At 38.4% G+C, this 26053-nt stretch overlaps 1 protein-coding gene across 1 annotated transcript in view; it reads left to right on the forward strand.

The window, feature by feature from the left end:
• Wdr72 (WD repeat domain 72) overlaps positions 1–26053 on the forward strand; it is a 116648-nt gene that overhangs the window by 81258 nt on the left and 9337 nt on the right. Inside the window, exon 15 of the mRNA XM_013009952.1 lies at positions 24758–25575. Coding sequence (XP_012865406.1) covers positions 24758–25575 — 818 coding nt within the window. The remainder of the gene's footprint in view (positions 1–24757; positions 25576–26053) is intronic.

The raw sequence follows: 26053 nt of genomic DNA on the forward strand, positions 1-26053 counted from the left end.
TCTCATGGAATATTCCCTCTGTATGATTAAAGATAAAACCTATTAACACTTTAGCATTGTTTATTGGAACTAAGAGTATGACTGTGTCTTATCAGAAAAATACATTTAGCCAGTGACTCCTCATTTTTTCTGAATTGGGTTTGAATAGTGGTATCTTGAAAGTACATCAGATCTTTTCCTACCCAAGTGACAAATACTAATTTATAATATTCTTCATACCAGTTAGTTACTTAAAAAAAAAAAGCAAATGTTTTCAGCCTTCACTAAAATACCTTGTGTAACCTTGTGGTCCAAGTATTAGGACCCTTACTAGATATAAAATGACTTTAACAGGCTGTAGTGGCCCTGCAGTTCTTTCTTTTCTTATATATTTAATTCTGTGCACAAATAGGACTGTTGTTGTTTATCTCCACGTATTATATAAGACCCAGTGGTTGTTTAGGAAGTCATAATGAAAACTTACAAAATACAAAGTCCACTTCCCTATTGTTTTACTTATCTCCCACTAGAGGTCTCTTGTCATTACACAAAACTTAGCTTTCTCCAGTTATTTTCTGGTAGCAGATGCTTTGTCTTCCTTTCCCTTTTTTCTTTGTTTCTTTTTTGTTTCTCCAGCTAATCTGTTTTACAACAACCATCATAGTGGGCTATCAATCATGTGGGTCTATGGTAAAATATGGAAAGAATAACCTAGGTCCTGTCTTCTTGTAAGAGTATCATGAGGGTTTGTTTTTTTTTTAATTGTGAAAATACTGTACAGAGTGGTTACAATTACATGGGCAAGGTAATGAGTACATTTCTTATCAAGTATTATTGCCTCTTCCTTTGTTTCCCCTTCCCTTCCACCTCCAGATGCCCTTCCCCCACCCCCACCCCCCGCCAAATTTGTAAAGTTCGTTTTAAGACAGAATGACTTGTACATCTCATTGTTGCAATGGGTCTACCTGTATCCCTATTTAAAGCATTTGTTTTTGCCCTTTCCCTCCACAAATTATACCAACATCAAATACAATGAAAGCGGGTTATACCATGGGGGAGGGACATACAAAGCAACAAACAAATCATCTTATAAATATGTTAGAAACAATCGCAAGAAAGAGAAAAAAACATTTGAATACTTATCTTGGGGTTCATTTCACCTAACATCAACTTATCTGACCTTTTCTGCTTGTCTCAGACATACACTAGTTATTTGCAAATTAGGGAAACCATGGGACCTATATTTCTTTGGACCTGGCTTACTTCAATTAATATAAGAAGTACATTTCTTATCAAGCATTGTTGCCTCCTCCTTTATTTCCCCTTCTCATCCCTTCCCATCTCCGCACCTACCCCCCTCCCCCTTCCCACCTCCCCCCATCCCTGGCCAAAGTTGTATCTTTCTTGCAATTGTTTATCATGAGGTTTAAATGTGAATATTGTTTGATATTTGAGAGTACTCCCCTCATCTAACAGTTTACTGTCATAATCAGTCTAATATTTTACTAAGGACATTTTGCCTTTCTGCTTTGATGTTGACTAAGGTTAGTGGACAGCTTAAATAATCTTTGGGCTATGATTCTACCTTCATCTTTGGTAATTAGTCAAGGTTGGGATTAGTATAATAGCAGCAGAAAACTAAAAATTTAGACTATGTTTTATGATCATTTTGCTAATCATTATAAATTATGCCCTAAAATATACACCTCTCTTTAGTGATCTATTCTAACCTAGTTAAGATATCAGTTAGATCTGATCCAGGAAAATCACGGAGTTACACACTACAATTCCAACAATTGTTGGTTTTCCTGTTTTTGTGAATCTGAGACCAATGGACACAAAGCTTGATATTTAATGTTTTATGCCAGGATCCAGATTCTTGTGCTTTAACTCACTGTATTATTATACTTTATCATAATTTAGTTTGTAACAAAAGTAATAAATCAATATCCGTTTATCCTTCAATAATGAATAAAATCTAAGGATTTGGGACCTCACTATATATCTGTAAAAAGGTCATAATAAATGGGTACTTAATGCATAGACAAGTTATGAAGTCCAGTAAGACTAAGCAATACCATCTACTGATCTCATTATGAATGATACATCATAGCTTTTAAAGCTTTTGCATTCCTCCTGCGGTTACCTGTCTTCTTGATGAATCATTTAATATGATTGCTTTTAATTCCCATTCTCGGGACATGCTGAATTTCATTCAGAGTAAACATGCAACAGCATGTTATAATTACAAGTTCTAATTGATTTTTTACTGTCCACTGGTAACTTTTTATTTACAATTTCTGGACCTGAAAGTGCATGTCAAAGCCTAGAAAATACCCTTTTTAATATTTCAGAATGCTCATAAACTTGAATTTGTTAATCCATAGTATTAAAATATAAATGTTTTTGTCTCAAGTAAACTAGGAATTAAATTTAGTGTTCTCTTATGAAGAATACATTCTGAAGTGGTGTGTGTGCGTGTGCGTGCGTGTGTGTGCACGCACGAATACCTGTACTGGGTATGGACTCTTCTCAGGCTTGCACTCTAGCTGAGCTTTTTACATGCAAGGTAAGCTCCACTTCCAGTTTTTTTGCTGGTTAACTGGAGATAAGAGTCTCTTGTATTTGTCTGCCCACATTGGTTTTGAACCACTATCCTCAGATCTTAGGCACCTGACTAGCTAGGATTATAGTGTGAGCCACCAGTGCCCAGCCCTTCTGAGTTTTGTTAGGTTTTGAATATGGGCAAAAGAAGATATGGGGAGATGTCTGAGTATACATAAGAGTTCCCACTCACACTGTGCTTTATGAGTCTTTTTAATTTTTACCAACTTGGGCGGGATAAAAAGAGCCTAGAAAAATGAACATTCAGTTTTTCTCAATCTGGATTATATTTGTTTTTGAATAAAAACCAAATTTCAATATATATATATATATATATATATATATATATGGAAAAATATTGAAAAATGTGAACTATACTTATGAGACCATAAGATAGAGTAGGCTTTTTTAAATGAACTCATATTTCCCCTACTTTGAATCTTCTACAAATGTGTTTTCTTTTTATATGCATTTTCTTGACCTTCAAATCTGAGGTCAGTCATTTCCTCCTAATGTCAGTGGGAGCACACTTTCATTTCTTTCTTTCTCAGCCTGCTTTGCCTTTGTTTCCTTTCTTTTTCTCTTCTTTTTCTCTTTCCTACCTTACAGTATAAAAACAACTGGATTGTTGACCTGATTTAAGTCTCTAAAGAAACCTCATCCTTCTTGACATGTCTACTATCTTCCAGGCATTAAAAAATATTAATTGAATTAAATCATGGACTGAAAATGCCTAAAGTCTAAATATAAAAATATAGAAAGGGATGGATACTTTCTGTGTTGGAATTATACAAGAAACAGTTTGAATACTAGAATGTGCATTTATTTTTAATTGCTTTCAATCCAAATTGGGGTTTATGTGACTTGATTTTATAGACCACATGACTTTGCAGAAAGTATTCAATACTCAGGTGCCAGTGGCTCATGCCTGTAATACTAGCTGTTCAGGAGGCTGAGATCTACAGACCACACTTCAAATCCAGCCCATACAGGAAAGTCTATGAGACTGTCACTAATCACCAGCAAACCACATGTAGAGGTGTTTCTCAAGTGATAGAGTGCTAACCAAGAGCAGAAAATTGATAAGGGGGCCTGGAATTCAGGTGCCAGTACCAGCACAAAACAAACAAAAAAACCATAACATTCAATCGTAACCAAAGGTAGTTCAAATATATCAGTTACTCTGAGCATTTAAATACAACTCTCAATGAACCCAAAAGTTTATTAGGTATGTGGAGATTTAGACCAGTCCAAATTATTTCAAAAGTTTATAGAAAAATGTTTATCAATGGTAAAGCAATGTTTAACATTAGGGATGGGTGCTTTATCATAGGAGGTGAACCTAATAGTGAACTGATAAAGACTCAGTGAGATTAACCAGCAATATGGTTAGAATGGCTTCTTTCACCAGCAAAGTTTATGTTATTATCTCATTTACTTGCCCTTAAACCTTCAACTTTTTTTTCCTTCTAGCAATAGTTATTTAAAATAAGCACTCAAAAAATAGCCTGAAGATTCTATGCACATTATAAGTCCTCTACTTCCCTAGCATAATTACTAAGCCCTTAGCTCAATACCAGGCCCCAGAAGCTAGCAGCAATCTAATCAACAGGTTTGTAATAACTTTTAGAAATGTAAGTATAATAAATATGAAGAGGCCTTATTTTTCATTTCCCAAATGCAAAAACTCTGGTATAATTCTACATCCCTCTAGTAGCAAACATTGCTTCCTGCTTTTGTAGATCATTTGAAAATTGTTTAACTCCCCTCTCATGAGGGGACAAGGAAGAGCTGGTTATACCCTTGTATATATGACATTAAATACTTTTAGATAAATCATTGTGCAGACTTAGGGTGGTACTGGATTAGCCATCTCCAGAGGTTCCAAGCCTTATAGGATTGATTTCTTCTTTATTGTCTCTTATTATCCCATTTAGATCCCAGTCATGTGGCTCACAGTAATTTTCACTAAGCCAATGATCTTTCACATGCCAGAGCTGCTGATGGGTCTCCATAGGTCTTTTTCTATCTAAAACCAGATTTTCTTTACTCAGTCTGGTCAAATCCTACCCATTGAACATGTACATGCTAATTAGAACTTGTAAATTACCTATGGATTGCCTAATTATTTTATGAACATGTGGCTTGTCTTCCCCAATACACCTTTAAACTTCTTGGAAATAAAGAATAACTATATGTGTTGTATAAGTTTATAGAACAAAGGGCAGAACAGAATATTCAGCAAGTATTTGTTATGTGCCAGGAAATCTTCAGTCTTGATATTAGGAATTCAGCAAGATCTGCCACTCATGGTAGTGTGCTTAAATTTCTAGTGAGAAAGACTAGATAATAACCTCAAAGTCAATTCCCCTCTTCCCCACCCCGGCTGCTGCCTTAGGAATTGGCAGATTTTTTTCTCTAAAGGAGCAGACAGTAAATAGATTATTTGCTTGCTTTTTTTGTGTTGGTGCTGGGGCTTAAACTCAGAGCCTGGGCACTGTCCCTAAGCTTTTTTCCTCAAGGCTACTGCTCTACCACTTGAGCCATAGTGCCATCTCCAGTTTTTTGCTGGTTAATTTGAGATGAGAGTCTCATGGACTTTCCTGTTTGGGCTGGCTTCAAACAGTACTCCTCAGATCTCAGCCTCTCAAGTAGTTAGGATTACAGATGTGAGCCACCAGTGCCTGGTTATTTCAGTAAGATTGTATTTCCAAGAGGTCTGAGGCAGATTTGACTGGCAGGCTATGGTTTTCTTTTTCTTTTTTTGGTACATTTTTTATTGTAAAAATTCTGTACAGAGGGATTACAGTTACATGAACAAGGTAATGAGTACATTTCCTATTGAGCATTGTTGCCTCCTCCTTTGTTTTTCCCTACCAACCCTTCCCTCCCACCTCCACAACTACCTCCCCCCCCAAGTTGTAAAGTTTGTTTTCAACAGTTTTGTACATTTCAGGGCTGGGAAGGTGGCTCAGTGGTAGAGTGCTTGCCTTGCATACATGAGGCCCTCAGCACCACATAAGCAAAAAGAAAAAAAGCCGGAAGTGGTGCTGTGGCTCAAGTGGTAGAGCGTTAGCCTTGAGCTGAAGAGCTGAGGGACAGTGTCCAGGCCCAGAGTTCAGGCCCCACGGCCGGACCCCAAAAAAAACAATCTCAACAGTTTTGTATATGGTCAAGCTGTATCCTTATTTAAGCATTTGTTTTTAGAGTAGTGAGTAGTGTATCTACAAGATGCAGGGCACTGACATTAAATACAGTGAAAACAGGGGTTATACCATGGGGGAGGAACATACAAAGAAACAAAAATCACATGATACATTATAAATATGTTAGAAACAAGAACAAGAAAGAAAAAAGATATCTGTGTTCCTATCTTGGGGTTCATTTCGCTTAACATCATCTTATATGGTCATATGTACATAGCTTTTGGCCTTTTCTGCTTGTCCTACACATGTACTAGTTATTGCAAATAAGGGAAACCATGGGACCTATATTTCTTTGGGCCTGGCTTACTTCACTTAATATAATTTTTTCCAAGTCTTTCCATTTCCTAACAAATGGGACAATGTCATTTTTTCTGATGGAGGCATAAAATTCTATTTTGTGTGTGTGTGTGTGTATGTGTATCATATTTTCTTGATCCATTCATTTACTGAGAGGCATCTGGGTTGGTTCCATATCTTATCTATGATAAATAATGCTGCGATAAACACAGTTGTGCTGGTAGCCATGGTTTTCTGCACCCTCACTGGGGAGTGTTGTAGTTAGCCCATGCTGTAACTGAGGGGAGTAGGCCACCAGAAATGAAGTAGAGATTTTCTGCTGGAAGATGTCTTCTCATTGTCATTAACAGATTGTTTGTAATGTTCCCTTTCCTCAGTTTTCAGTGAGAATTGTTTTCACTGAATTTGAGAGCACGAGTTTGTGAGCTCTAATTTGGCTTCTCACATTCCCTTCCTTTCTTAAGTTATACTACAAGCTTCATCTTGTGGATCAATTCTAAAATATGTGACATGCTACAGTAATTAGGGGGGGAAAGAACTCATATCCTCTATTAGGTATCTTATAAACTTTATAAACTTTTTTTTAAGACAACATGCTCTCTAGGTATTGATCTTAATTTTAAAAGGTATGTATTGAGCCATACATCATATTAAAACAAAATCTAATTAGAAGTCAGGCGCTGGTAGCTCATACTTGTAATACTCCTAGCTATTAAGGAAGCTGAGATCTGAGGATCCAGTTTAGAAGCCATCCCTAGCATGAAAGTCCATGAGACTCTTATCTGCAGTTAACCACCAAAAACAAGGCAGAAGTGGGGCTGTGGCTCAAGTGGTAGAGAGCCAGCCTTGAACAAAGAAGCTCAGGGACACTGTCCAGGCCCCAAGAACTGCATGTACACACAAAAGTGATATATTTAATTGAATGGATTAAAATGTCAGGTGGCCATTTGGAAACACATATCGTGAACTAGCATCATAGCTGTTAATTCTTTGTGTAAATACATGCAAGAATCATTCAAAAGACATGGAGCACTTTGTAAAACTTTATCCCTTGACCTATGGGGTAGTAAACCAATTCTGACTAGGCTATATTTCCTTGAGACCTATACCTATCCGAACCTCTTGACCACTTGTAAGATTGTTAGTCTGATGTTCAGAAAACCAGTTACTTCAACATCCTTTTTGGGCAGCAAAAGTGGAGTAAGTCAAATCAGCATATCTATAGCATATCTCTTTTAATTGCTTTTCATCTCTAGAGGCTGAGTTCAGAGTCATTTAGCAACACATGCTTGTTATCTTAATTGACAATTCACTGAGGAAGAAGTAGAAAGGTATTTAAAGAGTAGCTTCTTGTGTCACAGGCACCTGCTAATTAATTATTTTCCCCATCCTGGGTCTTAAACTTAGGACCTGGGCACTGTCCTTGAGCGTCTTTTGTTCAAGGCTAGCACTCTACCACTTGAGCCACAGCACTACTTCTGTCTTTTTCTGAGTAGTTTATTGGAGACAAGAGTCTCGCAGACTTTCCTGCCCAGGCTGGCTTCAAAGTATGATCCTCAGATCTCAGCCTCCTGAGTAGCTGGTATTACAAGCATGAGCCACCGGTGCCTATTTTCTAATTAGATTTTGTTTAATAGGATGCAGAGTAGACCAAACTTGAATTCTGAAAAGTCTGTCCAAATGGTTGGGATCACCTGTAAGAAGTGGGTGGAAAATCTTATTCTGGTTTTCTAGTACTTTTATGGGAAACATAAGATAGGGGATTTCATGTGGTAGAGCACTGGACTTGGAGTCATAAATTTGTGTTCTAAGTTCTGGTTTGGAACACAGTTAAATGAATGTATGACTTTAAACTATTCACTGAGCCTCTCTTGACTGTCTTTTGTGTATTTGTCCATCTGTTGATATCAGGTTGGATAATGCCCAAATATTGCAAGCTAAAAACAACCTAACTTTGTTGATTGTACACTGCATGTTTCAGCCTGGGGCAAAACTGGGCCTGTACTGGGAACAAGTGGCTCATGTCTGTAATCCTATATGTTCAGGAGGCTGATATCTAGAGGATTGTACTTAAAAATTAGCCCAAGAAAAAAAGTTCACTGGACTCCATCACCAAAATAAGCAGTACGAAACACAATTAGAAGCATTGCTCAAGGGGGCCGGGCGCTGGTGGCTCACACCTGTAATCCTAGCTACTCAGGAGGCTGAGATCTGAGGATCACGGTTCAAAGCCAGCCCGGGCAGGAGAGACCATGAGACTCCTATCTCCAATAAACCACCAGAAAACCGGAAGTGGCGCTGTAGCTCAAGTGGTAGAGCGCTTGCCTTGAGCTGAAGAGCTGAGGGACAGTGCCCAGGCCCAGAGTTCAAGCCCCACGACCGACAAAAAAAAAAAGAAGCATTGCTCAAGTAGTAGAGCCTCAGTCTAGCAAGTATAAGGACCTGTGTTCAAATCCAGTACCACCAAATAAAAAATAGTAGGTCGAAGGTCTTTGTAGTTACACAAAGACCAGGTTGAAGCAGCAGAGACCATATGTTTGGAAAGGTAGAAAAAATTGAAGCCTATGTAAATATACCAATATGATACAGATAATGATTTCTAAGATCCTCCCTCCCTTCCTCCCTTCCTCCCAGCCTTCCATCCTTCCTCCCATCTTTCCTTCCTCCCTTCCTCCCTTCCTTCCTTCCTCCCTTGAGCAATACTAAGGTTTGAACTTAGGGCCATGGCTTGCTAGCTAAGCATTCTACAGCTTGAGCCACACCCGTAGACATTTTGCTTAATTAAATTTTAGGCATAGTCTTGGCACTATTTCAAGGGTCAGCATTAGAACACAATTCTCTCATCTTTACTCCCCAAGTAGCTGGAATTACAGGCATGCAGCATCGTATCCACCTTGTTTTTCCAGATAAGGTCTCAGTAATCTGCCCTCGTTGACCATGATATATGAGCTCTACCTCTCACATAATGGAGATTATAAATATGCACCATCATACCTGGACCTTTTTTTTTTCTTTCCTTTTTGTCAGTCATGGAGTTTGAATTCAGGTCCCCAGTGTGGTCCCTGAGCTTTTTCTAGTTGAGGCTAGTGCTTTATCACTGTTGAGTCCCAGCTTTGCTTCTGTTTTTTGTTGTTTTTTTTTAAAAAAAATTATTGTGAAATAACATACAGAGGAGTTACAATAACATGGGCAAGGTAATTAGTACATTTCTTATCAAGCATTGTTGCCTCCTCCTTTGTTTCCCCTTCCCATCCCTTCTTATCTGCCAACCCCTCCCTCCCCCCCCCAAAGTTGTAAAGTTCGTTTTTCGACATAACGACTTGTACCTCTCATTCTTGCAATGGGTCCACCTGTATCCCTGTTTTTCTGGTGGTTAATTGGAGATAAGAGTCTCACAGACTGTCCAGCCCCCATGGGGCTTTGAACCACAACCATCAGATCTCATCCTCCTGAGTAGCCATAGGATTATAGGTATGAACTACCAGTGCCCAGCTCCTAAGATGCTTTTTATCTGTAAAGTTTGTGGATTCTCATGGTTTCACTCCAGATTTTAACTTCAAAAAGTTGGGCTGGGAAGGTGGCTCAGTGGTAGAGCACTTGCCTTGCATGCATGAGGCCCTGGGTTTGATTCCCCAGCACCATATAAGCAAAAAGAAAAAAGCCAGAAGTGGCGCTATGGCTCAAGTGGTAGAGTGCTAGCCTTGAGCTGAAGAGCAAAGGGACAGCACCCAGGCCCAGAGCTCAGGCCCGACACCCAGACCCAAAAAAATTTTATTAAAAAAAAAAAAGTTAAGTGTCTCCCTTGGTGTTGTGATCATGAGTGATTTAATTTTCTTTGGCTTATTGTTTTAAGATTATATAAACAGGGCTGGGAAGGTGGCTCAGTGGTAGAGCGCTTGCCTTGCATGCCTGAGGCCCTGGGTTCGATTCCTCAGCACCACATAAGCAAAAAGAAAAAAGCCAGAAGTGGCGCTGTGGCTCAAGTGGTAGAGTGCTAGCCTTGAGCTGAAGAGCTGAGGGACAGCGCCCAGGCCCAGAGTTCAGGCCCCATGACCGGACCCCAAAAAAAAAAAAAAAAAAAGATTATATAAACAGTAATAGTACTGTTCATTCAAGGCAAAAACAATATGGCAAAAACTTATTTTTTAACTTAAGCTCTTTCAAATGTCCATTATATGATTTTTTAGTTTGTGAATATATATATAATTAATATCTACCATCACTTGTAAATAGTATCTCAGTTAACACATATTATGTAGTGCTGTATTGTGTCTTATAATTAAATATAGTTTAATTTTGTAGGTTGATTCACAGCTTGTAGTTTTTGCACAATGTAATTCTGATCCTCACATTTTTTCCCACCCTATAGGCAGACTTCCCCAGCATCCTCAAAGAGTCCTTGCTCTAGTTATTAGCCTTTCCTTGATGTACATTTCTATCAATTCAATATGGCATTGTCTAGAAAGATGGGGAGGGCACATTTGCTTTTCAAAATTGTTCCTAAGATTTTGACATTTTAAAGCTGGTACTTGATTTCAGTCCCGTTCCCCAAAGCAGGAGGCACGTGAGTCATTGTGGGTCTTTCTGTCGGGGAGGCAGCACATGTCCCCAGCTTTGCTCTAGTCTGTTACCCAGTTTCCAGTAGAAGAGGCCTAAACACTTCTTTGCACTTTCATCTTGTTCCCTCCTTTTCCTTAGCCTTCCAATTTCTTTAAAAATGCTGGGACTGAGAAGGTGGCTCAGTGGTAGAATGCTTGCCTCGCATGCATGAGGCCCTGGGTTCCAGTCCTCAGCACCAAATAAACAGAAAAAAGCTGGAAGTGGCGCTGTGGCTCAAGTGGTAGAGCGCTAGCCTTCTGTGACTCAAGTGGTAGAGCGCTAGCCTTGAGCTGAAGAGCTGAGAGACAGTGCCCAGGCCCAAAGTTCAGGCCCCATGACCGACAAAAAAAAATCTGTTATCTAATATTCCTGCTCATTTGCAACTGAACCAGTGTTACCAAAATTTAGTTGACTGATAAGTTGTTTTGGCAGTATCATCACAGGATGATAGCTGCATCAATGTTATGAACACAAAATATGGAAAGAAATGGGTTTGAATTACTTAGTAATTCCATATTGGGACCAGCCACCAAATCTGAAAATTTTAAAGAAATCTTTTGTGCAGTTATTAAAGGAAGAGACTTAGAGTTATCATTGCTTTTTCTTTCGTTCAAGTAATTGTACAAAGGAGTTGCCATTTAACAAAGCAGTTTATGAATATAATGCATCTTGATCAGTATCATCTGTTTCAATGTTCTCCCCCATCTCTCCTCTATCCACCCCTTCCCTCATTCTTCTTAATTTTGTAGGGTATACATTGAATCAATAATTGTATTCTCCCCTCAACTCATCTTCATTCATCTACCCCCTCACCTTGGCCCTGTCTCACCTTTTTCAAATACCTGCTTCCTGATGTTTATTTTGTTGAACTGTTACTTTGCCTTTCTCAAATCTACCATATTTCAGTTAATACAATTGCATACATTTTCATAATACTTGTGTTCATTATAATTGTGATTTACAGAATAATATTTTTTTACAGAATAATATTCACCTTGTAAGTGTCACAGAAACACAGAATTTTTTGGCAAGCAAACCCATTGCCTTATGCCTTTAAGAAAAGGTAACCATGGGTTGGGAAGGTGGCTCAGTGGTAGAGCACTTGCCTTGCATGCCTGAGGCCCTGGATTCGATTCCTCAGCACCACATAAGCAAAAAGGAAAAGGCCGGAAGTGGTGCTGTGGCTCAAGTGGTAGAGTGCTAGCCTTGAGCTGAAGAGCTGAGGGACAGCGCCCAGGCTCAGAGTTCAGGCCCCATGACCGGACCCAAAAAAAAAAAAGAAAAGAAAATGTAACCTTGCATCCATATTTACCAAGACAGTTTTGGCTCATATGTATTGTTCCATTGTAATTACTTATAACATCCTATCACACTGGGCACTGCTAGTTTTTGCCTCTAATCCTAGCTATTCAGGAGGCTGAGATCTGAGAACTGTGGTTCAAAGCCAGCTCAGGCAGGAAAATCCATGAGACTCTAATTTCCAATTAACTACCAAAAAGCCAAAAGTGAAGCTATGGCTCAACTAGTAGAATGCTAGTCTTGAGTATGGAAGCTCAGGGACAGCCCTTAGGCCCAGAGTTCAAGTCTCAGGACCAGCACCAAAAAAAGACAAAAAGTAACCTGGTTTGAACAATGAAAATGCCTGATAACTTTATTTAAAGGAAACACACAGCCTTTAAGTAAAGAAATACATTTATTCTCACCCTTAAGGCTTAATTATTAATTTCAAACTACTCACATGATCACAAAGATATACTAACATGGGTTGATCAATATCTAGAAAAATAAAGCTGATCCTAACATTTTTCCTGTTAAATACAGATAGGCAGAAATATTAGAACTCCTTCCATCAGTAAATGATGCATTGAAAGACATGAATTGTGCATTCCTAGGGCAAATTAAAACCTTCATTTTTACTTCATTTACTTCATTCCACACTTCCAATCTTAATCTTCACATGGCATATCTGCCTTCCTTCATTAATTAAGAGCTAGTATGCATGACAAAACTTAATCTGCATTTTAGAACTGACCATGATATAAGTGAGAAATGTAACTAGGTAACTTTAAAAGCCACTTCTCAGAATTCTGCTGTGTCTCAGACTGAAAACAAAGCCTCCAATTAAAAAAAAAAATTCTATTTTTGCCCATTGATCACTTTCAAACTGGAGGTTTTGTAGGACTCTGTAATAATATTTTACACTCATAAACCAGTTCCAAGCCTGAAACACATTTTCATTTATCTTGATAATTCTAAGCTTTATAGGGTTCTGGAAAAGTGTCCATCTGTTCAGCTGAGATTGCCTGAAATAGTGAATGGTCAGAAAGACTTAGATGAGAAAGGTCAAAGGGGCCTCTTGACCCTGGGATCCTTGCCAAAGCAGTTTGAGCATAGGGGCTGATATATAGTTAGATACAGTTTGCAAAAGCAGGCTCTACTTTAATAGATAATGATAGCAGGAATACACAGTAAAGTCATTGCAGAAAGAAAACAAAAAGTGTCCAATATAGTAATTTATTACCAGTCAGTGGGTTTCCCTCACTGGGTTGTTTTACCCCTGCAGTGATGAGAGAAAGCAAAAAGGTACTCTAACACTTAGCTGAAAATGGATGCCCTGCTGATACCCAGATGTGTGGTGGCCCAGTGATTGCCCGTGCCATTAGCTTGATAATGTCGCCTCTATTGTAAACTCAGCTCCCCACGTTCTTCTCCCTGTATATCAGCCTCAGATTGAAGGCTTTCTCCTTTGTCTTCTATTTGCACTGTCAATCATGCTGCTCTTCACTTCACCAGATGAAAGATGGTTTTCTTGCCAACAACTGTCCCCAGCAAGGTAGGGCTCCAGGAATCTAAAAAGAATGGCCCAGCACTTTTCATTTGCACCTGATGGTTTGGTTTACACATGGAAGTGGTAGGTGTTTGTTTCTTCCTATGGGTCAACTGCTGGTCCCAGGTTTCTTCTCCTAGCTGTGTAAGATATATGCTGTTCACACCTGTGATCTCTATCTGTGACCTTTACTTATGAAATTATGGATGGGAAAATGTATTTGGCACAATATGAGCAAAGCTCTGTACAGATCTTTCTCATTTAGTTGTTTGTTTTAATCCTTTTAAAAAAGTTACTTTTTGTTGTCAGTGAAGGTAAAATTCCTATGGAGAAATATAAATGAGCTCATTGAACATTGAGTTATTTTTTTCTAAAAATAGCTTAAGATAGCCAGGTGCCAATGCCCCAGACCTATAATTATGGCTTCTTAGGATGTTGAGATAGGATGATCCAGGTTCAAAGCCAACCCCAGACAGAAAAGTCTCAAGATTCTTATCTCTAAATAACCAGCAAAGAACTGCAAGTAGACTTGTAGCTTAAGTAGTGTAGTGCACCAGTCTTGAGTGAAAAAGCCAAAGAAAAGCACGAATTCCTGAGTTCAAGCCCCAGTACCTGAACACACACAGACACACACACGATAAACCGTGTAAAAAGGTTAACAAAAGATACCTTCCTTCCTAATTGTAAGCATGACATGGTAAATGAGTAAATAAATATTATTTGTGGACAAAGGTGAAAGGTTGTTTCTGTTTCTACAGTTTGTGTTTGTGCATTAAAATAGCCTCACCCTTACAAAAGGAATAAAATTCAGTAAGCATGAAACTATTCTTCTTTGAAGACTTGTTTACTTAGATGACTTCTTCATTCATGGCAGCTAAATGCCTGTCCTTCAAATCACAGTAGAAATTTATTCTTTGAATCATTATATGAAAGCAATATTAGCAGCATTTTAGCATTTTCCTTGTTTGTTTTTTTTGTTGGTCGTGGGGCCTGAGCTCTGGGCCTGGGTGCTGTCCCTCAGTTCTTCAGCTCAAGGCTAGCGCTCTACCACTTGAGCCACAGTGCCACTTCTGGATTTTTCTGCTTATGTGGTGCTGAGGAATCGAACCCAGGGCCTCATGCATGCAAGGCAAGCACTCTACCATGGAGCCACTTCCCAGCCCCATTTTAGCATTTTCCATTAAATGCCAATTTTAAATTTTGTTTTGATTTTACACTAAGCATCCTAAGAAGTTTTTTTGCTATGTACATTTGCAATAGATAGAAATAGTCTTTGATACATTTAATTTAATTTGCATATATAAAATTCCATGGTGAAAGATTGAAATTCTTCTTGGAAATACCTTTTCAAGTAAATACAGACATTTTAAGTTAGATCAGGGAAATTAGTGAGTTATTAAAAGAGGATATAGTGTTTGCACGCACGCACGCGCACACAAACACACACACACAAGACCCGGCACAGGTTATGCCTCAGTCTTAGTAAACGAAGTCTTTTTATGCCAGAAATCCGTATCTGGTATTTAGGTGAACATTGTGTGTGCAAGTCTCTTCAGCATTGGATGAGCTTTGGTTTATCATTTAATCTGTTAAGAATTCCTCTGCTTTTAATTCCAACTTGTACTTGCTACTTTTGAATCTGAAGCAGGGCAAAGAAGCAGGCAAAGGGAAGCTTGTTTGTATTTGTCAGGAGCATGTATCTTGTCAGGAAAAAGAATGGGAAAGAGGTAAACCGACATGGGGCACTCCATCTGCTAATGGAAACGTGTGTTTTAAGGGAAATAGTAGAGTTCCCAGAACAAGGTGAATCCCAGTAGTAAACAGCCTTCGGAGACAAGAAGGTTAGATAGGTAAAACAGCATTTAAGTTGTACTTTCCATGAAAATTTTATGTGGTTATGTGTATTAAATCAGTTAATGCCTTGATGTATTTGAGGGGGGAAAATGTAAAAGCATTCTCTTTTCCTGGATATCATGTCAGTAATCCACGCAGTCACCTGACTTTTCAGGTATGGCTTATGTTGTAATTTAAGACTTTCCAAAACACAATGTAGCAGTATTGGTTTTCATGTATCACTAATGGATCAAGGCTGAACTTTAGGAAGTGAGTACTTGACAGTACTGAGAAGACCCTGACATTTATAGATAGCAAAGAAACCTCTCTCACTCTTCAAACCACAGACCTCTGCTAGCCTCTGTTACGTTTTTTAAAGTGTATTCATGCCTAGAGTGTGAAATATAAACTTACATTGGTCTATGTGAATTCCTTTTTTTACATAGAATCAGATTATTTTACAAATGTTGGTCAGGAAGTTGCTGTTAGTAGAAAACAAAAAAAAATTAGTGATAGCTAGGTGTGAATGCACAGGTTTAAGGCTATCCTGGACTATGTAACAACATCCTATCTCAGCAAACAAAAACTAAACCGAAGCCAAACAAAAGTTGGTGAACATTTTTTCTGTATCAGTCTATTCAGCTCAACTCTGGGAGAGACATTTAGTCATATATCCAGGAATACTCTTTTAGTTTTCTTCACTGAAAAATCTTTGGTGGATGAAGTTACTCAGGACTGTGGGATAATATGAAGTTATTATTTATGCTGTTAAAAAGGACTTGGTATTCTTACATTTACCTACTTTGAATGTGTGTATTTGTGTGTGTTTAGCTGATGGTACAGGGGCTTGAACTTACATTTAGCTCTTTTTGCTCAAGGCTAGAACTTTACTACTTGGTCTACAGCTCTACTTCTGGGTTTTTGCTGCTCAATTGGAGATAAACAGTCTTATGGATTCTTGTCTGGGCTGGCTCCAAACCCTGATTCTCAGATCTCAGCCTCCTGAGTAGCTAGGATCATAGGCCTGAGCCACTCCATCCCAGCTTATTTATACACTGTTAATACAAAAATGGAGAGGGGGGGAGAAGGAGGGGGAGGGGGAAAGAAGAGGGGAGTGAAGGGGGAAGAGAGGGAGACAGGGAGAGAGAAAATTAGTGGTGAACCCTGCCTTCTACAAAATTAAACTTCAGATCCATAAAAGTTTTAAATGTAGATTAATAGAAGAAAGTATTTGGTAGTATTTTGAGTAATTTCAAAATATGCATTAAAATTATTTTTACCTAAGATCAAATATATTACAAACACCTATAATGTAAATGAAAAGCATAATGACATTTGAAAAATCTTTGCAGTATATTCAATAGAGGATTCACATGTTTAGTTGTAAAGAGATTCTTAAAAATTGGTGAGGAAATGAAGTAATTAAAAACAAAATTAGGACAAGATTAACATATAAATCACAAAAATAAAAGTAGTTATGAAGTATTTCTCAATGAAAACTAGCAGTTTAAGTTTTGTATTAAACTGTTAAGTAATTTAAAAAGTGTTAAATTCCCCAGTGGTGTGGCAGAATCATAACAAACACCTGTGTTTACCCCAAAGTGTTCTGAAGCAGCATTGTTAGATAATTCAAACAATTTACTCAAGACTTTAACAATACATCTCTCTTTGAGATTCCACTTCAAAGAATTTTAAAGGGAACCTGGGACATATTCAATTGTCTCATGTACAGTATGTTCAGAGAAGGTTGTTTGCATTCTATAGAGAAACATCTCACTTAAACAAAACTCTTGTTCTCTATATTGCTTTGCATTCCCTAGCAGTAAGATTTGGAAGGGAAATAATCCAGAGTCTGGGCAGTGGCATCTGAGACTGAGATTACCAGGACCTAAGAGTGAGTAAGCGCTTGCTAAGGAGAGCTCTAGAGGATGGGGCCATTGGTGCTGACACATTGGTTATAGAGCAGGTTGACTTTTGACAGAACTGTAATTAGGTGCTTAACAGGGCTAGTGTCCAGACACACTTATTTTTCACTTAGGTGACAGTTTCTTAAGTGAATTCCTCTAGTCACATAGAGGTTAAAGATGGACTTATGGAAATGTGTAGGACTAATGCCTAATGGCTGGGTTCCAAGTTAATGAAAACAAAAAAAATTGTCTAGGACTTGATAGCTTCCTGTATCGGGTAAGATCACTGAAATATCCATTGGCCATTTCTAGAGATGGTTATGTTTGTCTTCAGTATGATAAGCTCTCTCAAATTCTAAATCTGTAATTACTTAATGAAGATTAGTCAGGTGAATCAAAAGTATTTAATTGCATAGTTACATTTGGTGTGGCGGGGGGGAGGGGTGGCTGGTCCTGGGGCTTGAACTCAGGGTCTAGACACTGTCCCAGAGCCTATATATGCTCAAGGTTAGCAGTCTACCACTTGAGCCACACCACCACTTCCAGCCTTTTCTGAGTAGTTTATTGAAGAGTCTCATGGACTTTCTTGCCCAGGCTGGCTTTGAACTGCAGTCCTCAGGTCTCAGTCTCCTGAGTAGCTATGATTATAGGCATGAGCCACCAGCACGCAGCCATAGTTATTAAATTTTAATATTGTAGTAATGTTTGTGATGTATAAACTATGAACATTATAGTTACAGACCTGTTTGGGAGAATCTGTTCTGTAGATTTAATGCATTTTTAAAAAAGTTTCAAGGTAGTTTGGCTATTCATTTCAAAGATTTATTCAGAAGCCTAATTTAAAAGGTTATTTTGCTTTTACCATAGTCAAAGTATAATTAACTGAACACTGATATGGAACATTGGGTTGTGATGGACATATTCAAGCATCTTATTAGTTTTAATAGGCTGTAGGTACATGTTTCGAAGAGAGAGGGATAGGAAGAGAGAGAATGTTCATTTTAGGATTTTCTATATGTGAGATTATGCAATCTACAAATAAACAGTTTACTTCTCTCTTTCCAATGTGGCTGATTGTCATTTGTTTCCCCCTATAACTGCCTGGGCTACAGCTTCCTCTACAGTGATAAACAGAAGAAAACATATTTTTGTCTTGTCCCTGAGCTTAGAGGAAGAGCCCTCAGTTTTTCTGTCCTTAATTATAATAGCTGTTGGTTTTTCATAGATGTATTCCATCAGGTTTGTTTTTTTTTAATTGAGAAAAAAATGTTAAGGTCAGGGGCCTGTGGTTCTCACACCTGTAATACTAGTACTCAGAAACCTGAGATCCAGAGAATTATGGTTCAAAGCCAGCCTAGGCAGAAAAGCCCATGAGACTCCATCTCCAATCAGCAAAATGTCAGACTGGAGGTGCAGCTTTTCCTATCTTGTGGTGCCTTTGGATTGAGTGTTACCATAATACTGGCCCTACAGCATGAGGTAGAAAGTGTTCTCACAGTTTTTGTCTTCCTTATATATCTGTGAGTGCCATGTCTCAGAAAATATCAAGGACCCTTGCATATTTTAGATATAGTAAGTGTTTTATTCTTGGAGGATTTTACAGTAGAGAGAGTTCTCTGTAGAAAAGTTGAGAAAAGAAAACATAAACATGAGAATCCTAGCTTGGCTATTTTCCAAATAAGTCACTTTGAAGGAGTCATTTCCCTTCTGCTGGTCAGCTCCTTAGTTTATGGAGGAGTCATCGCAGTAAATTTCTCAATTTGTTGTTCTCTAACATATCTAATGTGTTTTATCATCTAGTATATGTTTTTCTCATTGTTTAAATATTTACAGGAAGTGTTATTGTACAAAGTCACAAATGTGAGAAGATGAGAAACATTTTCCTGAACAGATTATACACAGTATGTTTGTGGTTGGGGTAGGTCGTGCAGGTCAAAGCCTTTTATATCAAACTCAGTAGGAGATCCAATATATTTTGAGAGAGAAGTTTTATCAAAACATGTTGTTAGAAAGTGCATTTCCACTTTCAAAGGAAGGGAATAAAACCAGTGTTAACTATTTTGTCTCTTTTGAATTTGGTAGCAAAGGAAGAGGCAGGCACTGAACTTAGTGGGAAGAAAGGAAAATTAAATCAATGAACAATATAAAGAATACACATTTAAAGGTGTTGCACTTTTACCTTCACACCTATTATATTTTTCTTCAAACTTTCGAGTCATTTATTTTTTCTTTATTATTTGTGCATCAGGTTGTTTCAAGTGTGACTTTCTGTTGTTGACATTCATTTCATCATTTACTCGGGGTACTTAGAGGGAGAAAAAGAATAATTTCGGTTCGCTCACCATCTGGGCTCCTACTTTGCAGACTTTCTGACTCAGTGGTTTATTTATTTATTTATTTTTGCGGAGTCTGTGTGGATTTCAGACAAAGCAGGCAGCCCAGTGTGCCTTGTCCTACTTCCCACCTGCTGCTGGAGCTTTCACATGTAGATGTGTCCGCTTTATTTTACTCCTAGCCTCCTCCAAAGTTCAGAGGTTGCACTGTGTTTTTCTCTTGCTCTCCTCATTGAAAACAATACCTAGCTCAACCTGTAACTCCAAGGAGTGGGGGTAAAAGTGACCGAATGTTGGGAAGTACCAGCATCTTCTCTATATGCCCAGCTCCTGGGGAGTACATGATGGGAATTACCAAGTAATCAGAACACATGCCATTAAGCAAACATAAAATCTGTAGCTAGTCCTCACATTTCTACAATGGCCTACGGACTGATTGAATGAAATACTTTTTGTATTTAAAAGCTGCTTGTTGTAGACTTTTAAAAAAAACAACAAAAACCAGATTGGTTAATCTTTTCAAAATACTTTTGTTAGAGTGTTTTTGGTATTTGTCATCATTCTAAAAATTAATATGCTTATATTTTATCACATCAGTCATGGGTTAGCATGCTACTTTTTAAAAATAACTTTTGAATGGTGTGAGAATAAAGTCATAATATTCAATGCATATCCTATGAAAATGGGGAAATTGAGGGGAGAGTTTGGAGTTGGGAGCGATGGAGGAGAATGATGAAAGAGGGGACATCGATCACAAGGCATGGCACTTATGACAAACTGATTTGTTGAATGGTAACCCCTTTGTACAACTACTTGAAGATAATTAAAAAATAATTTAAAAATTAGGGAACTTTGAGAAATACATATAAGTAATGTAAATTAGGTGAAAATTTACTATTGCCATGAATATCATATATGTCCGATCTATAATGTATGAGTTACTATTATAAGCAATGAATATCATTTTTCCATGTTACTTGGGTATACAATAGTGGCAATTTTGTTTTCAAGGCCTTCTTTGTTTATGATGATCCTTAAGCAACTACACAAAGAAGTTTCCAGTCAACATGTCAGTTTGTAAATAAAATGACTTTAAAAATACGCTTCCTGCCAGTTGCTGGTGTCTCATGCCTGTCATCCTAGCTACTCAGCAGGCTGAGATTTAAGGATTTTAATTTGAAACCAGCCCAAGCAGGAAAGTCTGTGAGACTCTTAGCTCCAGTTAACCACAAGCTAGACATGGAGCTGTGGCTCAAGTGGTAGAGCACAAAAGCTCAAGTAGAGCACCTAGGCCCAGAGTTATAGCCCCAGGATTAGCATGCATGTGTGTTCTCTCTCTCTCTTTCTCTCTCTCCTCTCCTCTCCTCTCTCCACTTTACTCTCTCCCCCCTCCCTCCCTTCCTTTCTTTCTTTCCCTCCTTCCCTCCTTTCCATTCTCTCTCTCCCTCTCTCCCTAAAATTTTACACAGTGATGATAATTATATTTAATCATAGTACATTTTTACATAGCACTGATTTCTAATTATAATCTAATGAACTTAATTTCAAATGAAACCAACTCTTTTATGTTAAATGAATTAGGAGTAACATTGTGAATTTAAAATAAAGTATCTAGGTGGTGGTTCTGAGATGAGGTAGTCATTACAGAAATTTGGGATTTTTGTTTACAGCAGGATTTAGTGTGGCTGTGTGGATCACAAAATAGAAATATTGAAAACAAGGAATGTGTCAGATTACTAGCATCTTTGCAATTTCCAATAAATTCTAGTTTGGATAAGAAGGCAGAAGTCCTTCCTCAGCCTATGTGATGAACAGCATCAGTAAAGAAAATAAGGAAAGAATCTGTGAGTAGAAGAGTTCCTAGCTTAAAAAAAAAATACCCCAAAGCTGGGCGCTGGTGGCTCACACGTGTAATCCTAGCTACTCAGGAGCCTGAGATCTCAGGAAAGTCCCTGAGACTCTTATCTCCAATAAACCACTAGAAAACCAGAAGTGGCACTGTGGCTCAAGCAGTAGAGCGCTCGCCTTGAGCTGAAATGCGCAGGGACAGCGCCCAAGCCCCAGAGTTCAAGCCCCACGACCAAAAAAAAAAAAAAAAAAAAAACAACCAAAAACAAAACAAAACCCTCAAAAGCAACTGCAAAGATGGTGGGAAGAAGTAGAAAGGCATTAGTCAGTCCCTGAGAATTGGTAGTTTTAATTTTCACTACTGAACATTAAAGTATACGGGTCCAAGGTAGAGAGGTAGAAGCCTGAGAAGACTACACAAGGGTGTTATGCTCTAAGGCCTGTGCAATCAGTGAAAGAAAGAACTAGATCTAAGGACAGGTCTCACAAAAAGAAAATGAAAAATATTTGCATTTGTTGGCCTCAGCATTACTTGGAGGGTAAGATTTTATTTATTTATTTTTTTGCCGGTTGTGGGACCTGAACTCTGGGCCTAGGCACTGTCTCTTAGCTCTTCAGCTCAAGGCTAGCACTCTACTACTTGAGCTACAGTGCCACTTCCAGCTTTTTCTGCCCATGTGGTGCTTAGGAGTCGAATCCAGGGCCTCATGCATACAAAGCAAGCACTCTACCACTGAGCCACCTTCCCAGCCCATTGGAGGGTAAGATTTTTATCAGTAATTTTATTAACCAGGCTAGTGGCTCATGTCTGTAATCCTAGCTACTCAGGAGGCTGAAATCTGAGGATCACAATTTGAAGCCAATCTGGGCAGGAAAGTCCAAGTCTGGGAGACTTACCTTGAATTAACCACCAGAAAACCAGAAGTAATGCTGTGTCTCAAACTAGTAGAGCACTAGCCTTGAATGAAAGAGCTAAGGGACAGTGCCCAGGCCCTGAGTTCAAGCCTCAGAACCACCACCACCAACAATAAAATTTTGTTATTATTAAGGTGTTATACAGAAGGGCTACCATTTCATAAGTCAGGTAATGAGTGTATTTTTTTAACAATGTCACCCCTTCCTTCACTTTCCCCCCAGTTTCTCTCCTCCCAACCCTGCCCCACAAGTTACATAGGTTGTTTTCTACATAGTGTCTACTGCATAGTACCATTGCTTTTGCTCACCTGTCTTCCCTCTTTTTCTGCTCCTCTTTTGACCTCCTTAAAGAAAAAAAAAAAACAAACACCATTACCACAAACAGGGAAAAAGATGTTTGTCTGATAACCTGGAGGTCCACATTTATAGTAGTGGCAAGGAATGAAAAAAAAAAACTTTATGCTGAAAAATCTGCTTAATGAGTGTCCTGTTGGTAGTGCCCGCGGGTACTCAGCAGTCACAAACCAACACCTCTCTTGAAGAATGTACCTTCACTCCACGTCTCAAAGACTCATCACTGGCATTTTTAAAAATTAGGGGCTGGGAAGGTGGCTCAGTGGTAGAGTGCTTGCTTGGCATGCATGAAGCCCTGGGTTTGATTCCTCAGTGCCACTTAAACAGAAAAGGCCAGAAGTGGCGCTGTGGCTCAAGTGGTAGAATGCTAGACTTGAGCAAAAGAAGCTCAGGGACAGTGCCCAGGCCCTGAGTTCAAGCCCTAGGACTGGCCAAAAAATTAAAAAAAGAAAGAAAGAAAGAAGGGGGCTATACTACAAGTAAGAAATGACTGACCTCTAAGATGACTTTTCTTTTAAAAGACCAAATATAACTTCTGGACATAAAAAAATATAAAAATCAACATTACACACTTGGTGTATAAGAAGTGGCATATTAGAGAAAAGTGAAAATGAAAATTGCAAACCAAGAGAAAATTTCTGAAGAGATCATCCAGAGCATTAGATAGAGAGACAAAGAAAAAAAAGCTTATAGACTCTTGGCCAGATCTCCAATCAGTGCCCCTGGACAGGATGGCAGGATAGACAAAATACTCACAAAGATGAGTCTGATTATCACTGACTCAGTTGGGAAAAAAACATCCATATCTACAAGAATCATAGTTTGCTATAGAATATTAAAGACAGAAAAAATCTAATGGAAAAAAAAAGTAGCAAGAAAAGACAGATGGAGTGACAGTTAGACTAGCAGCTGACTTCTCCAGTGAATGAAAGGAAGCCAGAGACTGCAGAATAATGCCTTCCAAATTCTGTGAGACATTAAGTCAAGCGAAAACTCTATACTCAGCAAAACTGTCTCTCAAGAAAAACATTCCACTTAAAGGCCAAACAAAGTTAAAAGTTGTTTCTCTGAAAAGAAGATCAAAACTGACAAACTTCTAGCAGGATAGAGACCACAACAACAACAAAAGAAATGAGAAAAGATTCGTAGTTGGCCGAGAGTTAGACAACTAATAAACCAATAATATAGACATCCTTATGAACAGTTAAAAAATTATCAGAAGAAATTAAACATGTTGTAAGTCAGTGGGACATAGTCTGGAACTTCAGATAGATGTTCTCACATGCATGTGAAAGAGTAAAAGACTATAGCAAGACTAACGGAGGGAAACTTAAGTGACTAGACATTAAATCTTTTCTCAATGTCATTGTACAATTTAGTGTTGTATAATAATGGATACACTGACGGGCACTCTTGGTAGTCAGATCACTGAGGAAAAAGGCAACTGGCATGGAAGCTTAGATGTCTAGATAGAAAAACATGGAAATTATTCTGTAATGCAAGCCAAACACAAAAATGAAAGTCAATTACATGTTTGTACCAAACTGTAAGTACTGTGAAAATACAGGGAAATGTTTATATTTTTGCTGGTTTAGGGAATTTTTTTCCCTTAAAAAGGAATCCACAAAATGTACAATCTGTAAAGTAAGTGTTTCATAAACAAGAGAATATTAAAAGACTGGCTGTATTGGTCAGAAAACACTTATTGTAGCTATGTGTAGAGTTCTGTAATAGATCTTTGGCTTTCCATGTACACTAGGAAGATGTGAGTGTATCTCATCCCATCTTGTTCCAGAGGCCCAGTTCAAATTTTCTTAGAAAGTAAAACTTTTAGGAAAACTAGAAAAGTTTTTAAAGAATATTATAGAATATTTAGAAAGGAAATGTTTATAGTGAAGGCAAAATCAGCTGACATATTTGTCCTTAGGTGAGCTCAGCATTACTTTGCTTTTAAGTGTAACTCAGTATTTTCTTTGTATATTATTTTGACTTCATGGAGTCTTTAATAGCTTAAAAAAAAAAGAATGTTGACACAGAAATCCTTTTCTCCCATAGGTTACTGATGCCAAGCCTTTCCCAAGACCTTTTAATGTCTTGCCTGTGAAAACAAAATGGAGTAGCATTGGCTTTCATGTTCTTCTCTTTGACCTGGAAAACCTTGTTGAACTTCTGCTGCCAACTCCACTCAGTGATGTTGATCCTTCCAGTTCCTTTTATGGTAGTGAAATCCTGAGGAGAGCCAAAAGCACAGTAGAGAAGACAACACTGACAATAAAAAGAAATAAAGCTTCCTGCAGTTCCCTCCAGGCAGAGACACAGGCCAAGCCTAAGGGTGACTGTCCTCCCCAGGGAGATCATCCCCTCAAATTCTCCGAAGAAAATGATGGCATTAAAAGGCAGAAAAAAATGAAGAGCTCCAAGAAGACAAACCCAAAGCCATCAAGAAGAGTTGATGTCAACGTCACAATAGACACAGCGAAATTGTTTCTGTCCTGCCTGTTGCCCTGGGGAGTGGATAAAGAATTTGACAACCTCTGCATTAGGCATCTCCATATCTTAAAGCTTCAGGGTCCCGTGTCCGTAGGACTTGCTACCAGTGAAGACTACTTCTCACTGATGCTGCCGGGCTGGGACTTAGGCAGCTCAGAAATGAAGAAAGAACACTCGAGAGTCAATCTGTTTTCCAGAAAAGTTTTGGACTTATCCAGTAAATACACAGCCACTCTTCCAAATCAGGTCGCAGCACCAAGAGGATGGGACAATAATGATGATTCTTTGTCAGAGTCAAATACTATCGTCTATTTGTTGAGCAGACTATTTTTAGTTAATAAGTTAGTTGACATGCCATTCGAGTTGGCCTGTGAAATTGACAGGTAAGACACGCCTAGAGATTTTGGCTATACCACTTAAGGACATGAAAACAGCTGTTATTTCTGTATTCTGCTATCTAGTCTTCCTCCCTCCTCATGGGTAAAGCAGTTACATGACTTCTTTAAAATACGAAAACTTTCCTTTGAGAAGCTCTTCCTGTTGGAGGATAATTTGGCAGCACATCTAAATGTTTTAGTTTGTCCCTTCAACAAATGTCCATTGTTCCCTTAATATGTGCTCAGAAAGTCTTGGTGCTAAATGCTAGCCACTAGACAATAGCATCTCCAGAAATGTAGTATATATTGCATAACTTAAGTATGAACCAGGAATACTTAATTGCTTATGGTGATGTAGCTCATATATGATCAGAAAAGGGAAAGATGAATTTTTTTTTTTTTTTTTTGTCGGTCGTGGGGCTTGAACTCTGGGCCTGGGCGCTGTCCCTCAGCTCTTCAGCTCAAGGCGAGTGCTCTACCACTT

This window comes from Dipodomys ordii, unplaced genomic scaffold (genome assembly GCF_000151885.1).
Source record: "Dipodomys ordii isolate 6190 unplaced genomic scaffold, Dord_2.0 Scaffold11, whole genome shotgun sequence".
NCBI classification, from domain to species: domain Eukaryota; kingdom Metazoa; phylum Chordata; class Mammalia; order Rodentia; family Heteromyidae; genus Dipodomys; species Dipodomys ordii.